The sequence below is a fragment of the Dipodomys merriami genome, unplaced genomic scaffold (assembly GCF_024711535.1).
Source record: "Dipodomys merriami isolate MVZ:Mamm:240054 unplaced genomic scaffold, mDipMer1.0.p SCAF_2, whole genome shotgun sequence".
Lineage (NCBI taxonomy): Eukaryota > Metazoa > Chordata > Mammalia > Rodentia > Heteromyidae > Dipodomys > Dipodomys merriami.
The window spans coordinates 52,801,596-52,818,569 of NW_027203381.1; the positions used below are offsets into that span (position 1 = coordinate 52,801,596).

At 45.3% G+C, this 16,974-nt stretch overlaps 1 protein-coding gene across 1 annotated transcript in view; it reads right to left on the bottom strand.

Annotated features, from left to right (window-relative positions):
• Positions 1-15,955, bottom strand: part of Rab31 (RAB31, member RAS oncogene family) — a 142,090-nt gene extending 126,135 nt beyond the window's left edge. Inside the window, exon 1 of the mRNA XM_070029640.1 lies at positions 15,702-15,955. Coding sequence (XP_069885741.1) covers positions 15,702-15,740 — 39 coding nt within the window. The 5' untranslated portion in view covers positions 15,741-15,955. The remainder of the gene's footprint in view (positions 1-15,701) is intronic.
• Between the last annotated feature and the right edge of the window lie 1,019 nt (positions 15,956-16,974).

Here is a 16,974-nt window from a genome sequence, read left to right on the forward strand (position 1 = left end):
GGGGGGGGGGCGGGGGGAGTGAGAATGAGAAGACTGGAGACTTATAGTCCCTAAGTAGCTTCTGGATGGGGTCAGTCATATGAAAAATGGGACTAGAGGGTTAGGATTTTCAGCCCTATCCTCAATCTGTGGGGAGAAGAGAGAGGTTAAAGGGTAAGTTGATCATCATGGAGAATGATGTAGCATATTGTGCTCTATAATGAAGCCTCCACAAAAACCAAGAGGACAGGGTTGGAGGTTTCTGGAAAACTGGACACATTGGTAGACAGGGCGCACAAAGTAGGCATGGAAGCTCAGCACACCTTCTCCCATCCCTCAGCTGACCTGTGCATCTCAAGCTCTATCATTTTTAAAGTCTTTTATAATAAACCAGTAAAGAGTTCTCTGAACCATTCTGGTGACTTAACTGATTCCAAGGCAGAAGTATGGGAATCTCTTGATAGCTGCTCTGTCAAAAACAAAGGTACAACCTGAGACTTGTGACTGGCACTGAGGCAGGAATAGGAGCAGTCTTGGTGACTGAGCCCTCAATCTGTGAGAGCTGACACATCACAGTCAGGAACCCATATACCTGTGAGAGGATGGAGACACTCAAGTTTTCTCCCTTGATTCCTGAACTTTCATGTTGTTGGGTTTTTTTTTGTTGTTGTTGTTGTTTTAATGTGTTAGTACTAGGATACTGGGGCTTGAACTCAGAGCCTCACACTCTTTGATTGGCTTTTTTGCTCAAGGCAGGCACTTGAGCTACATCTTTACTTTTGGCATTCTTGCGGTTAATTGGAGATAAGAGTCCCACGATAAGTTCTACCTGTGTTAATTTACAATGGTAATCCTCAACTTAAGCCTCCTAAGTAACTAACGTCACAGGCATGAGCCTGTGTTTGGCTTATTCCAGGAGTTTACAGAGACTCCTTTTTGTTGTGTTTGGAACTAAAACCACACACTTAAGGAGTGTCTGAGTTATTCTCTATAGCTGTGCACAGCCACTTGCTGAGCACCCTGGCATGACAGCCATAGTCCACTGAGCTGAGTATGGGACAGTGTGATGTAGATCTGGACCCAATATCCTGCAAGAGCCTTAAAGCCCTGGGTGCCACTTCCAGAGAGGACATGCCAATGGTTTAGCATGAGAAGGAGTGATAAAAAGGAAATAATACTGCCAGAAGAACAGAATGGACCCACTGAAGAAGAAAGTGGGCAGAATGCTGATCAGAAAATAAAAAGTAGAACTGCATGTAGTGACTCAGGCCTCTAACCCCAGCTACTCAAAAGGAGTATAGCAGAAGGATAGCAGTTTGAGGCCAGCCCAGGTAAAAAATGCAAGAGAAGTTGGGGTACTGTGACTTCACACTTGTAACCCCAGCTTCGTAGGTGGCATAAATGATCATCACAATCTGAGGCTACTCCTGAAAAACAATAAAAGTGAGACCCTATAGAAGAAAAAATAAGTAACTAAAGCAAAAAAGGCTAAGATGTGGCACAAGTAGTAGGGCACTTGCCTAGAAACACGGGCTTTCGGGGCTGGGAAGGTGGCTCAGTGGTAGAGCGCTTGCCTTGCATGCCTGAGGCCCTGGGTTCGATTCCTCAGCACCACATAAGCAAAAAGAAAAAAGCCAGAAGTGGCACTGTGGCTCAAGTGGTAGAGAGCTAGCCTTGAGCTGAAGAGCTGAGGGACAGCACCCAGGCCCAGAGTTCAGGCCCAAAAAAAAAAAGAAAGAAAGAAAGAAACACAGGCTTTCAAAACCCAAGTACTGCCAAAAAAAAAAAAAAAAAAAAAATGACCACAATGAAAAGGACTGGGTGCTAGTGACTCATGTCTGTAATCCTAGCTACTCAGGAGTCTGAAATCTGAGGATCACAGTTCAAAGCTAGCCTGGGCAGGAAAGTCTGTGAGGCTCTTATCTCCAGTTACACTCAAAAACAGGAAGTAGTGCTGTGGCTCAAGGTGGTAGAGTATTAGCCTTGAACAGAACAGTTCAGAAACAGTACCCACACCATGAGTTCAAGCCCCACAATGGACTAAAAAGGCTGGGGCATAGCTCAAGAAGTATCCTGAACAAGCATAAATTCCAACTTCAGAAATACCAAAAAAGGAAGGAAGGAAGAAATGAAAGAAAGAAGGAAGCAGACTTTCTTAACTAAATGTTCCATAAATGTAAATTCTTTGATCAAGAGTTTGGCCACAAAAACAAAGCAGGGACACTTTGTTCTTTTCTAGTTTAAAGGAAGGCTAGTTTTAGTGTGTGTTTTCCTTTCTTTTGTTCCCCTTCTTTCCTCCTCTCTCCCATCCTCCCCTCCTGTATCCTCCCCTTTCTCCCTCCTGCCTCCCTTTGGGGACACTCTGGGGACAATCATCACATTAAAGATCCTAAGTAGACCAGTGATGCTGTGAGAGCAAAAAGGGAGTAATGCTGGAGTATTCAGCTAATTTTTTTTCTCAGAAAAACAAATACATTGATACAAAGAGACCTTATTCAAAAAAAGAGAACACAAAGAGGAGATTATTTCCCTTTTGCTATGGTTTGAACATGAAATGGCTCCCCACCAAGACTCATATATTGAAGTCTTAGTCCCAAGCTGGTAAGTCCAATTACTGGGAAGTAGTTAGATCTTTAGGGATTAACCATAATCAATGGGTTAATCCACTGATGAATTCATATTTCGTAGTATTGGGCACTGGAAAACTGAGGGTGGTGGTACCTGGAGAAAGTGACTGAAGCTGGGTGCCAGTGGCTCACACCTGTAATCCTAGCTACTCAGGAGGCTGAGATCTGAGGTTGGCAGTTTAAAGCCAGCTTGTGGGGGGGGGGGGGCGCGCGGAGGGCAGGGATCTGTGAGCCTCTTATCTCCAATTATCTAACTACCCAGAAAGCCAGAAGTGATGTTGTGGCTCAAGTGGTAGAGCTTGCCTTGAGCTGATGAGCTCAGGGACAGCACCCAGGCCAAGAGTTCAAGCCCCATGGCCGACCAAAAGAAAGAAAGTATGTGACTGGGGATGTGTCTTTGGGGGCTATATCTTTGTATGTATATGTGCTAGTAATGGAGCTTGAATTCAAGGTGCTGTCCTTAGCTTTTTCACAGCTGGTCCCTTACCACTTGAGCCACATCTCCACCTCTAGGTTTTAAATTTTTTTTATTATAAAGTAATTGTACAAAGGATTTGCCATTTAACAAAGCAGTTTATGAATATAATGCATCTTGACCAGTGTCACCCCTTTAACATTCTTACCCACCTTCGAACTACCCCTTCCCTTACTTTTCTTAACTTTATGGAATATACAATGAATTCTTGACTACATTCTCTCCCTTACCCACCCCCCCTTCATTTGTCTCCCTTTGACCTCCTCCATTGCACGTTCCACTTCCAGGTTTTATCTTTTGTGTATGTGCTGGTGCTGGGGCTTGAACTCAAGGCCTGAGAGCTATCCCTGAGCTTCTTTCGGCTCAAGGCTAGTATTCTACCATTGAGCCTCAGCTCCACTTCAGGCTTTTCTGAGTAATCTATTAGAGATAAAAGTCTCATAAACTTTCCTGCTCCAGCTAGCTTTAAATCTCAATCCTCAGATTTAAGCCTTTTGAGTAGCTGTCACCTGACTGAGGACTATATCTTGTCCTGGGCCCCTTTTGACATCTCTCTGCCACCATGAGGTGAAAAATTCTGCCATTTTACCACAGGCCCAGAAATAACTGAGCCAGCCAACCATGGACATTTTTTAAACCAATAAATCTTTTCTCCCTCCAATTGTTTTTCTCAGGTATTTTGTTATAGAAAATAAAATCTGACTGACATATCACATGTTATCTTCTATCAGCTGTCCTGCAGGTCCCATTCAATATTCTGGAAACGAGGAGAAGATGCCAAGCACTGGTGGCTCATGCCTATATACCTAGGTACTCAAGAGACTGAGATTGAAGATAGTCATTCAAAGCTAGCATGGGGCCCTCATCTCCAATTAACCACCAAAAAAGTTGGAAGGAGAATGTAGTTCAAGTGGTAGAGTGCCAGCCTTGAGTGAAAAAGCTAAGGGGACAGTATCTAGGTCCTAAGTTCAAGCCCAAGTACCAGCATAAATAAATACAAGGTTAAATACAGAAGAAACAGAAGTTCCATTCATGAGCTCCTGAGAAGCTGATCAGACCCAAAAAATCAAAAGCAAGAAAATACTTATTAGATAAAGATTCACAGAAACAAGATTCCACAGTGACAAACCTGTTCTGTGACTCCATATTAAGTCTCAATTTCCTTGTTCTTATTTCTGCTGGCAAAGCTAGGCACCAAGAAAAACAGCTGTGGCTTCTCAGAACACTTCCTCCTCTTAGCAGCTCAGAAGCCATGCCAAAGGCATGAAGAAAGGCTACAGAATCGAAGTAACCCAAGTTTTCAGTAGAAAATCAACATTAATAGCCCACCACCCAGCTCCCACCTTCCCCAGGGCTCTGGGTCCCTGTTTCATTGTCTGACTTACCAAGAAGCACATGCCACCTTAGCAAAGAGTGCCCATTTGTAACTCATGATTATAACCCTAGATACTCAAGAGGCTAAAATCTGAGGATTACAACCTAGCCAAAAAAGTCTGTGAGGCTCTTACCTCCAATTAGCCACCAAAAAGCTAGAAATAGAGTTGTGACTTGAATAGTAAAAGCTAAGGGAGAATGTGAGGCCTTTAATTCAAGCCTCAGTACCAACACACACACACACACACACACACACACACACACACACACACACACACACACACACACACACACACACACACACACACACACACACACACACACACACACACACACTGTGCAACTCTAACCCAATAGTATGAAATCAGAAGTGCCTCAAAAATCTGCAATCTCTGAGCACCATCACAACATCCCACAGTTTCAGATTCTGGAGAATCTCAAATCTCATATTTGTTATTAAGAATGATCACTAAGTTAATGATATGCAAATATCCCCAAATGTGCAAAGTTCCAAAATCTCAAACTTCTCTGGCCCCAACCATTTCAGGTGAAGGGTACTAAGCACTAATTTATTTTTTCTATTTTCCTTCTAACAGATAGGTTCCATATGGCCAAAGTCCTGGTCTATTTCATTCTACCTGCAAGTAGAAGCTAATATTTGATTGAATGCCATAGACATAAATGGCAGAGCACATTAATATCATACATGATCAGATAGAAATACAAGAGCACTGAACATCATTTCTGTATTGTATTCTTAATCAAACATGTAGCCTGAAAGACACTCTGATTCATCAGGTAAATAGGGAACTAGATGTGTGTACAGTATGTGGTATGTGCTGGTACTAAGGGCTTACACTCAGAGCCTGGGCATTATCCCTTAGTGATCTCTCTCTCTCTCTCTCTCTCTCTCTCTCTCTCTCTCTCTCTCTCTCTCTCTCTCTGTCTCTGTCTCTGTCTCTGTCTCTGTCTCTGTCTCTCTCTCTCTCTCTCTCTCTCTCTCTCTCTCTCTCTCTCTCTCTCTCTCTCTCTCTCTGTGCCTATAATCAATCCTAGCTGCTTTGGAGTCTGAGATGTAATGATCAAGGTTCAAGGTGTGTGTGTTCTAAGACCTGAACTCAGGACCTGGGGACCTGGGTGCTACCTCTGACATTCTTTTGCTCAAGGCTGGAACTCTGCCATTTGAGCCACAGCTCCACTTCTGGCTTTTTTTTTTTTTTTTTTGTAGTTAATTGGAGATAAAAGTCTCAGAGACTTTCCGGCTTGGGCTGGCTTTGAACCATGATCCTCATATCTCAGCCTTATAAGTAGCTACGATTACAAGCATGGGCCACTAGTGTCCAGATTCCTTAGCTTTTTTGTTCAAGGCTGTCCACTCTACCACTAAGCCACAGCTCTACTTCTAGCTGTTTGTTGGCCAATTGGAGTTGAGTCTCATGGGTTTTTCCGCCCAAGTTGGTTTTGAACCTTGATCCTTACATCTCAAGACTCCAAAGCAGCTAGGATTGATTATAGGTATGAGCCACTGGCATCCAGCAAATGTCCTGAATTCTTCAAAAATACTAGTGTTAAGAAGAAAAAGAAGGAAAGGGCTGTTTCTTTTTTTTAAGGCTGAAGAATTATCACAAGCATATGAAACACATGACCTCTGACTATAATTGCAATTGTGTTCAATTTTGGAGTGAGATGATGGTTTTGTGATTGTGTAGAAGAATGTCCTTCTCACTAAAAGACACATGCTAGCAACTGGGGTTGTATTTTAGGTATTATATTACCTGCCTAGCAAGCACACGGCCCTATGATCAAAGCTCAGTACTGCCAAAATAATAAAAGTTACACACTTTAATATTTAGGGATATGGGTCTTGTCTGAAATTTACTTTTGTGGGTTTAGATGATTCAGGAAAAGGAGTCTCCTACTTCTATGTGGATACACATTTCAGAGACTCCTAGAGTAGGCCTATAATACTGAAGTTTGTACATACTATTGTTTCCTATACATACATATATGGAAATTTTTAGCTCAAAAATTAAGCACAACAAGGCATTAGCAACAATAAGTAACAATTTAATAAACTAATTATAGCAGTCTATTGTATTAGGGGCTCTTGGCTAACTACCAACAATCCTAGCTACTTAGAGGCTACTTGGAAAATGGGATGATCAACGTTAGAGGCCACCTCAGACAGAAAAGTCTGGAGAGCATGGTGGTGTACCCTTGTAATCCCAGCACTTAGGAAGCTGATACAAGAGATCAATAATTCAAGGCCATCCTGTAATATATAGTGAGAATTTATCTCACAAAGGCAAAAAATGTGATTTTTTTTCTGTCTGTGTGTGTGTGGATGTGGATGCACGCACTTGCTTGTTGCGGGGGCTTGAACTCAGGGTCTAGGCACTGGCCCTTAGCTTTTTCCACTCAAGGCTAATGCTCTACCACTTAAACCACAGCTCTACTTCTGGCTTCTTTGCTGGTTAACTGAAGATAAGAGACTTGGAAGCTCAACACTTATATCCTTAGTGGCTAGGAGGCAGGAGCCATAGGCCCCCAGTTCATGAATTCTCTACTTCCAGGAACTTTTTCTATTTCTCTCTCTTTCTGTCTGTCTGTCTGTCTGTCTGTCTCTCTCTCTCTCTCTCTCTCTCTCTTGGTCTCTCTCTGTCTCTGTCTCATCTCTGTCTCTGTCTTCTGTCTCATCTCTCTGTGTCTGTCTGTCTGTCTGTCTGTCTGTCTGTCTGTCTGTCTGTCTGTCTGTCTGTCTGTCTGTCTGTCTGTCTCTCTCTCTCTCTCTCTCTCTCTCTCTCTCTCTCTCTTTCTCTTTCTTTCCTGTTTTGGGGCTTGAACTCTGGGCCTGGGAGCTGTCCCTGAGCCTCTTTGTACTCAAGGCTTGGCTCTAACCACAGCACCATTTCCAGCTTTTTCTGAGCAGTTTACTGGAGATAAGAGTTTGACAGACTTTCCTACCGGGCTGGCTTCAAACCACAATCCGCAGATCTCAGCCTCCTGAGTAGCTAGTATTACAGGCGTAAGCTACCAGTGTCTGCTTTTTCAGGAACTTTCTGTTTACCTTTTTCAGACCCCAGTTGACTGAGGGTAAGAGAAACCGCAATAAAAGGAACCACTTACATTATTCTATCAACTGTTTCTAAGTTTGAATAACTTTATGAAAAGGAACTGGCAACCGTGAAAGGGGCCGGTTTGATACTGTCAACCATCTTATTAGATATGAGAACCCTGTGAGAGACAGCACATTTGTGCTCAAGGTGTGTTTTGAGGACCTGCTCCAGCAAGCTAGTGTGTTAACTCTCCTAGAGACAGAAAATGGGGAAGGTGGGTTCTGGCCCCTGCTGGAGACTCTAGATGGGCAGTGAGAACAGTCACATGCACAGGAGGGGCACCATGGTTCTACTCTCGTGGTGTCATGTGATATAGTGGGAGGTGTGGAAAATCGATGAAGCCTACTGGACGCTGGGAATGGGGAATCTGGGAATGTCTCTTGGAACAGAAAGGAAATGGATGAGGAAAGGGAATATGGAGTCCAGGCTCTGGTATTCCACTCGCAGCCTGACTCCCTCTCCCATGGACCCCACTAACAAGGGCCATTTTATTTTGGATCTCCTTCCCCTCATATTTCCTTACAAGTGGCCAATGTCATGCTCTTTGGACACTCTAGTCACCACAATCACAAGGCAAATAAGCCTCTTTACCTTCTAAATTTACAATAAGAGAAAATAGCCTAAAACACTTACCAACCTCAGCCCACTATTGTATGCATTAGTTCCTTGTAGTGAATATTATGGAACACTGACACTGTGTTATTGAATATTGACATGGTAGGTTATTGAATAGGAATACATTGAATGCATGTGTGCTGCGAAGTAGTATAAAGTATTAAGCTGTAAAATTAGGAGTTATAAGTTAGGAGTTAGAACTATGGAATATAGAGATAAGTACACACCGAAGGAGCCTACAGAGCCGTCACCAAGGCCTACCATGACAACTAGACAGCCAGAAACAAGGCAACCCTGCCCTCTCGCTAACCAGGCCACAAGTGAAGCAGCCATCAAGGCAACCCTGATAATCAGACATAACCAGAAATGAAAAGGCCCAGCCTAAAACATAAAAACCCAGGGCAGCAGAGACCCAGTGAGATGGACTCCCCAAATGAGGGGAGTCGGACTGACCCTCCACTAGAGCCGTCCAGCAAGCTGGCCACTTCTCCCTTCAGCGACTCGGAGCAGCCCAGAGGACACCCTCGGCAGACTCCCCTTGACCTCTGGACCAAGTGACATGCCACATGAGCAACCCTGCATGTGGGACAAGCTTAGTAGAATTAGGCATGAATTATTGGTGTGGATTATATTTGAAGTGTTTGAATAAATTGAATGAAACTTACTAGTCTAAGCATGATGCTATATGCGAGCTCAGCACATTCCTTCTACAATAACTCTAACAAATTCAAATAACCTTACTGGAAGCTTTTTCAATAATGGAGAGCTCACCAGCACTCAGGATCCATGTGAGGCTGCCCAGCTTTAATTGCTCTGCTTCTTGGCAACCAGAAACCTCTTCACTTAGGTTCTGGTACCTTTGGGAATCACAGAGGCTTACCATGTGCAACTCTGTACAAATCTAAAATCTCACTGCCCAGATGTCTCACTAAAACCTGGGAATATAATTGTTCTTTGAAGGCTGGGAAGGTGGCTCAGTGGTAGAGTGGTTGCCTTGCAGGCATGATGCTCTGGGTTCGATTCCTCAGCACCACATAAGCAGAAAGAACCGAAAGTGGTGCTGTGGCTCAAGTGGTAGAGCGCTAGCCTTGAACTGAAGAGCTGAGGGACAGTGTCCAATCCTAGAGTTCAGGCCCCAAGGCCAACAATAATAATAATAATAATAATAATAATTCTTTGATGAGGCACAATTTAGATGCTAACAAAGCCAAGAAGAGATGTTTCAACACATTGCCTAACAGAGACACAGAAGCCCTTACTTGTCCTTTACTCACTCAGCTGTTGGGGAAGCAGCAGAACTTTCTACACTGTTGTCAAGACAACCGAAGTACAAATATAAATCTCTTTGGGATTCCTTCCGGAAGTGTTCTTGTGGGTGTATCCGTGTGCACACACATACACATATCTCTTCCTTCCTCTCCCTTTCTCCTCTCCCCTCCTCTCCCCTGTCCTCTCTTCCTCCCTCTTGTTCTTCTGCCACATGGTAATGAGTGCTAAAAATGCATACTGGAAAGGTTTCCACCTTTGAGGTGGAAACAGCTGCTGACTCAATATTGGTTTTGTTAGGTTTTTTGTTTTTTTTTTTAATGTACTCTGCTGGTTTTATGGGTGTTTTAAAACTACATGTTTCACAATAGTAGCTCTGGTTCCATAGTGGGGTGACTGGAAGGCTGAGACTCTTGGGATCTTGGGTGTTCACCAGCTCCTGCCCAATTTGCTTTTCCTGGCCAAACACTCCCCTATATATGGCTAGCTTGCAATCATCTTGCCTACCACAGGGAAGAGCACTGTCCCAGGCAGAGAAGTATGAGAAAGTCCATACTTGAAAAATGCACGCTAAGAAATTATCACAGGTAACATAAATAGATCCAAGACTCTTGAGCACTAATCATTCAAAGAATGCCCCTTAGGCCACTGCCAATCTAGTCTTGGAACACTCACCAAAGAAGTAAGATCTGATATGCTTCACATGCCCAGAAAACAGTGTCAGGATTCTGAAAGGCTTAGGTACAGGCACAAAAAGATTGTGCCTTTGGGTCACCTTGATCTCATTTCCATCTGCTGCAAATGACCTCAGGAGATAGACACACGCCTCTTGAAATCCAGGGCAAGAGCCTAACAGTAGAAAGAGAAATTACCAGGGCACCTGGGATAAAGGTAGCACCACCATGTTTGAAAGCACTTGGGGATTTAAGCAAGCACCAAGTATGCAACCAGGCACAAAAAGACTGCCCCTAACTTATCCAAGGAGACAGAAAACATTGCTATAAGTCCATAATCTCCATCACCTTCTAGGCAAGCAAGGTTGTGTCTTCCAAGGGTTTAATCATATTGAGACTTCAGGGAGATGTAGCATGACCAAAATCCAGGAAGCTGCCAGACACAGGTAGTTCGTCAGTTATCGTAGCTAATCAGGAGGCTGAGATCTGAGGATCAAAGCCAGGATGAGAAAGTCTGCGAGACTCTTATCTCCATTTAACCTCCAAAAGCTATAAGTGTCCAAAGTGGTAAGCCAAAAAGCTATAGGACAGACCAAGGCCTGAGTTCAAGCCTAGCAACTGAACACACACACACACACACACACACACACACACACACACACACACACACACACACACACACACACACACACACACACACACACACACACACACACACACACACACACACACACACACACACCAGGAAGCTAAGTGCCAGCTGCATGACACACTCCATCCAGAAAGGAAAAGCCTCCCTACGCAAAGAATAAAGGACTCTGGAGATGCTGATAAAATTCTGGAAGGACATTTGGATTCAGCATTGACTCCTTTCCCTCTTCCATCTGTAAGATGCTTTTGCTGGATCTTGTGAACTAACTAAGAGTCTCACAATTTTATCTGTATCCTTTTTGTTATTAGTGGTGGTGGTTGTGAGCCTTAAAACTCAGAGCCTAGGCATTGTCCCGGAGCATTTTTTTGTTTTGTTTTATTTTGTTTTTGTTGGTCAGGGGGCTTGAACTCTGGGCCTGAGCACTGTCCCTCAGCTCTTCAGCTCAAGGCTAGTACTCTACCACTTGAGCCACAGCACCACTTCCAGTTTTCCTGCCCTGGCTGGCTTTGAACCTCGATCCTCAGATCTCAGGCCTCCTGAGTAGCTAGAATTACAGGCATGAGCCACCAGCGCCCAGCTCCCTGAGCATTTTTGTTCAAGGCTAGCTCTCTACTACTTGGAGCCTCAGACCCACTTCTGGTTTTCTAGCAGTTGATTGGAGATAATTCTCACAGTCTGATTTTGAACCTTGATCCTCAGATCACCTCCTTAGTAGCTAGCATTACAAGTATGAGCCACTAGTGCCTGGCTTTATCTGTGTCCTTTGATCTGGGCTATTTTCTTCTATAGTCCTTTTGCAATAACCTGTTTGCAAGAGGAAAGAGAAGATTCAGTGATAAGCATCATTTTGATGCTCTCATTTTGCTCAAGAAATTTTTTTTCTTTTTTCTTTTGAGAACACTAGCTGCATAATAGTCCAGCAAGTGAGTTCTATAGAATCTTCACATAAATCACAAGATTTTATTTTATTTTATTTTATTTTTGGGTCCGGTCGTAAGGCCTGAACTCTGGGCCTGGGTGCTGTCCCTCAGCTCTTCAGCTCAAAGCTAGCACTCTACCACTTGAGCCACAGCGCCACTTCCGGCTTTTTTCTTTTTGCTTATGTGGTGCTGAGGAATCGAACCCAGGGCCTCATGCATGCAAGGCTAGCCTTTACCACTGAGTCACCTTCCCAGCCCCAAATCACAAGATTTCAATACTAAATTATGTTAGGTTAACTTCCAAAACTATTTTTTGTGCTTTAAAAATTTTAATATCTTGGGCTGGAAATGAGCCTTAGTTAGTAGAGTGCTTGCCTAGCAAGCATGAAGCCCTGGGTTCATTCCTCAGTACCACATAAACAAAAAAGGTTGGAAGTGGCACTGTGGTTCAAGTGGTAGAGTGCTACCTGAGCACATAATGGCTTAGGGACAGAGACCAGGCCTTGAGTTCATACCTCAGAACTGGTAAAAAATAAATAAATGCATAAATAAAAATAAAAATTGTAATACCTGTAATTCTATTTCAAGTTCATTTTTACCTTGAAGGTTCTTTTTTTATTTTTATTTATTTTTTATTGTGAAAATACTGTACAGAGGGGTTACAATTACATGGGCAAGATAATGAGTACATTTCTTATCAAGCATTGTAGCCTCCTCCTTTGTTTCCCCTTCCCATCCCTTCCCATCTCTTCCCTTCTCCCCGTCCCCCCCCACCACCACCAAAATTGTAAAGTTCGTTTTGGACATAACGACTTGTACTTCTCATTGTTGCAACGGGTCCACCTGTATCCTTATTTAAACGAACCATGAAGGTTCTTACCCACATTAAAGTTTATTTTACTTTATTTTGTTTTAGTAAGTAGTTATACAAAGAGGTTTCAATTCCATGAGTCAGGGTAAGAGTATAATGCATCTTGGTATATCAGCCCTTCCATCCTTCTCCCCCAACTTTCAAGCAATGTCTTCTTTATATCATCTTAAAGCAAACAGGCAGAACCTCAGAAGAATTGTTCTTGTTCTGTTTCAGTAATTAAGTAATACCAGCCTTTCTAGAAGTCCTCCAAAGACAAAGACTGAATGAATGATGTGGCTCAAGTTGTAGATGTAAGGTCGGCTCTGGGAAGTCAAAGCAAACTCCTCCCTCCTCTTGGCTAAGTCTCCGCCCAGTACCTTTGTCACCTAGGTAACTGGCACACCTGGGCAGTGACCTCCCCCTCCTCCAAGGTCACATCCTGGGCCACCCCTGGTCACAATTCCCATCCGACCAGAGGAGAATCCTAGGCCCTTAAGTCACATCCACACTAGTGTGGCCACACCTTCCCTCACCTGTCCATACCTTCTCCCTGCCCCCTTTCCTACTTAACCCCAGGTCTGAACTCAGCCCGCCCCTTTCGACCATGTGGTCTCCACCTTACCTAATTAAACCTACCTACTTAAATACCTAAGGAGAGGCAGTCTTGAGCAGAAAAGTCAAACAAGAATGTGAGGCCCTGGGTTCAAGCTTTCCTCTGTGTGTGTGTGTGTATGCGCGCACACACATGCACATGCAGAAGTGCACAATTTCCTCTGGCTTCAGACTAAATGTACTAAGAACAGAAGGCCACAATGATTTGGTATGAGACATCTGCCTAAAACTCAATTTTTTTCTTCAGCATTGGCACTGGTTTTTCCCTCTCCAAGTTCAAATTCCTATCCACAAAACCAGCACAAAGAAAGAACAATGTATCATTCTTGGAGATGAAAAATAAAAGATGTGCAGCCATATCCTGCTGCCTTGTTTATCCAGTTTACTATTACCCTGTCATCACAGATAAGGAGGAAATGATACCACATATCTTAAAAGACAATCTGGTATTGTGCTCTGCCTTAAAACAGAAGTTGATATTATGTTCATTTTACAAATGATGTAATACAAGTACTTGTCCAAACCTGTAAATTCATACATGGGACAGGAGAGCCCAGTTTTCCTACCTCCAAGTTGATTCTGAGCTCCTACCTCCTGGCCTGGTCCTTGTAGAAAGATATAAAGACTTATCACTAAAGATTGAAAATGAAAATTAACACTGTCACGATGGAGTAGGGCCTGTGCCTTCCAAAAGAAAAAGGAAGAAAGCCGGGCACCAGTGGCTCAAGCCTGTAATCCTAGCTACTCAGGAGGCTGAGATCTGAGGATAGTGGTTCAAAGCCAGCCCAAGTGGGAAAGTCCATGAGACTCTTACCTCCAATAAACCACCAGAAAACCAGAAGTGGCACAGTGGCTCAAGTGGTAGAGCACTAACCTTGAACTGAAGAGCTGAAGGACAGAGTTCAAGCCCCATGACCAACAACAACAGCAACAGCAACAACAACAACAGCAAGACCAAGTGTGACCCATCAAACCCATGTCAAAATTACCCCTTGAGGGCTGGGAAGGTGGATTAGTGGCAGAGTGCTTGCCTAGCATGCATGAAACCCTGGGTTCGATTCCTCAGTACCACATATACAGAAAAGGCCAGAAGTGGTGCTATGGCTCAAGTGGCAGAGCACTAGCCTTGAGCAAAAAGAAGCTCAGGGACAGCACTCAGGCCCTGAGTTCAAGCCCCAGACTGGCTGGCACGCGCACACACACACACACACACACACACACACACACACACACACATTACCCCTTGGTTCCCTAGACATGCTAGTCCTTGTAAGTCTTTGAAGCTATCTCTGGGGCTGGCATATAGCTCTGAGGAAGCCTGGAATGGCAGGAACAGTCTGGACAGACTGGCATCCTTAAGAAAGCCCAGATCAGCACTTAACAACTGGGCCCCTAACAACTGGGGCTCACAGAGGGGAGTCTGTGCTGGACTAAAAGAGAAGGGGTTTGGAGAGAACCCCTGGAACCCCCCAGCCAACCACACTAACTCCTGGAGCTAAGTAAATGTTTTAGAAGACGGTAGTAGGTGCAGTCAGGAGAACATCCTTCTACCTTCTACCAAAGGATGGGAAGACCCCAGATGAAGCCTAGACACACCCTGGTCTGGAACAATTCAGTCCTAAACTACAGTCAGTCTATTTAGACTGCATCTTTTGTATGTGCAGTCTTGACAGACCAGCAAGTATAGCTTTGAGAAAACAGACCGGATCTGCTGTCTCTGCCCTCTTATTTAGGAAATGAGTTTGGGGCTCCAGATTTGCCAACCAGAACCAACCGCAGCCCACTAGACACCAGTGCCAAAGGCTGAGCTCTTCAAGAACAGCTATTCCTCGGGAAGAGTTCTGGAACTGGATGTGGACACCCCAAGGAAATGACCTTCCTCATTATCCGAATTTCTTGGGGCACTTTTCGGGGAGGCAGCTCTGCCACCAGCTGGGAGAGTAGTTTCTTTGTTTCAAGGGCTGCGATGTTGCTGGGGACTGGGAATGTTTTGGTTGGGGAGGCAAAATGGGGACAAGATGAGGATTGAACTTGGTCTCCGGCGGGCTCTGAAAGGCAGCAGCGAAGTTTGCTAGGCCCCAGTGTGCACCACACTTTCTTGGCCTTAGTCTGGCCAAGCCCCCGGCTTTCTGCTGGCTTTTGGACTTCTGTTGCTTAATGAATAAACCTAGAGCCCCAGGGAGGCCCAGGACAACTGGCGCCTTGGCTGGGGAACTTCAGCATTCTGCCGGAAGGAAGCGATCCGGGCGGAGGGGGGCCAGCCCTCTGGGGCCGTGGGGGGCTGCCCGAGTGGCCGGGGTCGGGGCTGGCCGGCAGGGAGGGAACTACCCGCTGCCCGCGTCCCTGCCGTGTTCAGGCACGGGGTCCGGAGCGGGCCAGCCAGGGGCAGCTGGGAGCCGGCTGCTGACGGCCAGAAGGGGCGCAACGCACGGGGTGCGGGGCCAGAGCAACGCGGCGCGGGGACGGGGGTGGGGGAGCTGGATCCGGAGGCGCGGGCCAAGGGGCCCCGCATCCCGGGGAATGGGGACCGGCACTCACCCCGAGAAGACAAACTTTGAGTTCCCGTATGGCCATCATGTGCTCCGGGCAGGGCCGTGCTGGGGCTCAGCAGCATCGTCCGGGCTGCACCGCGCCCGGCCTGCGTCCTGCCGTCTCCCCAAGATCGCGCCGGCCCAAGGCGGAACCGCCGTCTTGGCTATTTCTGGGCCGAGCCGGCTGCGCTGGGTCACGTGCCGCCCAGCTCCTCCCGGGCGGCGCGTGGGGTCCGGGCACAGCCGCCCCAAGGCCGCCCAGCAGCCACAGCTCAGCAGATCGCCTCCCCTTGGCCAGCTCAGAGCCTCCGCCCGCCCCCGGGACACGCCTGGGGCTGCGAGTCCTGGCGTGGGAGGCTCGATCCCTTCAGATACCACCTCTCATCCACAGAGTGGATGCTGGGCACGGAGCACTTGGGAAGCACTTGGGAATCTAGGGGGAACCCTACCATTAATGTCGTACAGTAAATCAGATAGAAATCCGGTCAGGATGTCACCAGACCAGACCGAGGTGAGTGAAGCTGCCCTTTAAATGTAGGAACTATTCACTTAGGGACCTTGACTTGGATCTCAGAATAAGAATTTCTAGACAAGTCACAATGGTAAGAAAACTTGGCAGAGCTTTATTAAGTAAATGAGCAGGCAAGCAGACAGACAAAAAGCAGACAAATACATATGAAAGGGCAGGAGCACACTCTTAACAGAGTGTGGATGCCCTCATAGGGTGAGACACACCGTTCCTTGGGCTGTTGGAGTATTTATAGGATAAAGACAGGGGGTCTGGCTTCAAAGTTAGGTAAGGATAGGTGCTTTGCATTTGTTCTAATCACAACTGTTGTTAGTTCTTTCTTAGTTTCCAGGTAAGAATGCATCCTGCCAAAACAGATCCTTATCCTTGAGACAAGGAAGTGCCCTGCTCTTTGCATTTTGAGGCAGGAGGTGGCTTAAGTTTGGGGAAGCAATTTTCTCAGGAAGGCATACATCCTGTCAGACAAGTGTTCATTCTTGGGGTGAGGAATGCATCTCTCAGGAAGGAATGCATCCTGTTGTCTCTCTTTGAAGCAAAGACAGCACTTCTATGTGTCTAAATACCATACTTCTGAGTTGCCTTCACCAGGTCTGTTTCCTTAAGTTATCCTGCTTCATTTCCCCTAAAATGACTGTTCCCTTAATTGTAAGGGAAGAACATGAGGGAATATCTCCTGTATTTACTGTTAGCTAACCGTAACTCATTTTCCCCTAGTGTATCCAGCTTCAAGGAGAAAACAGAGAAGACACAT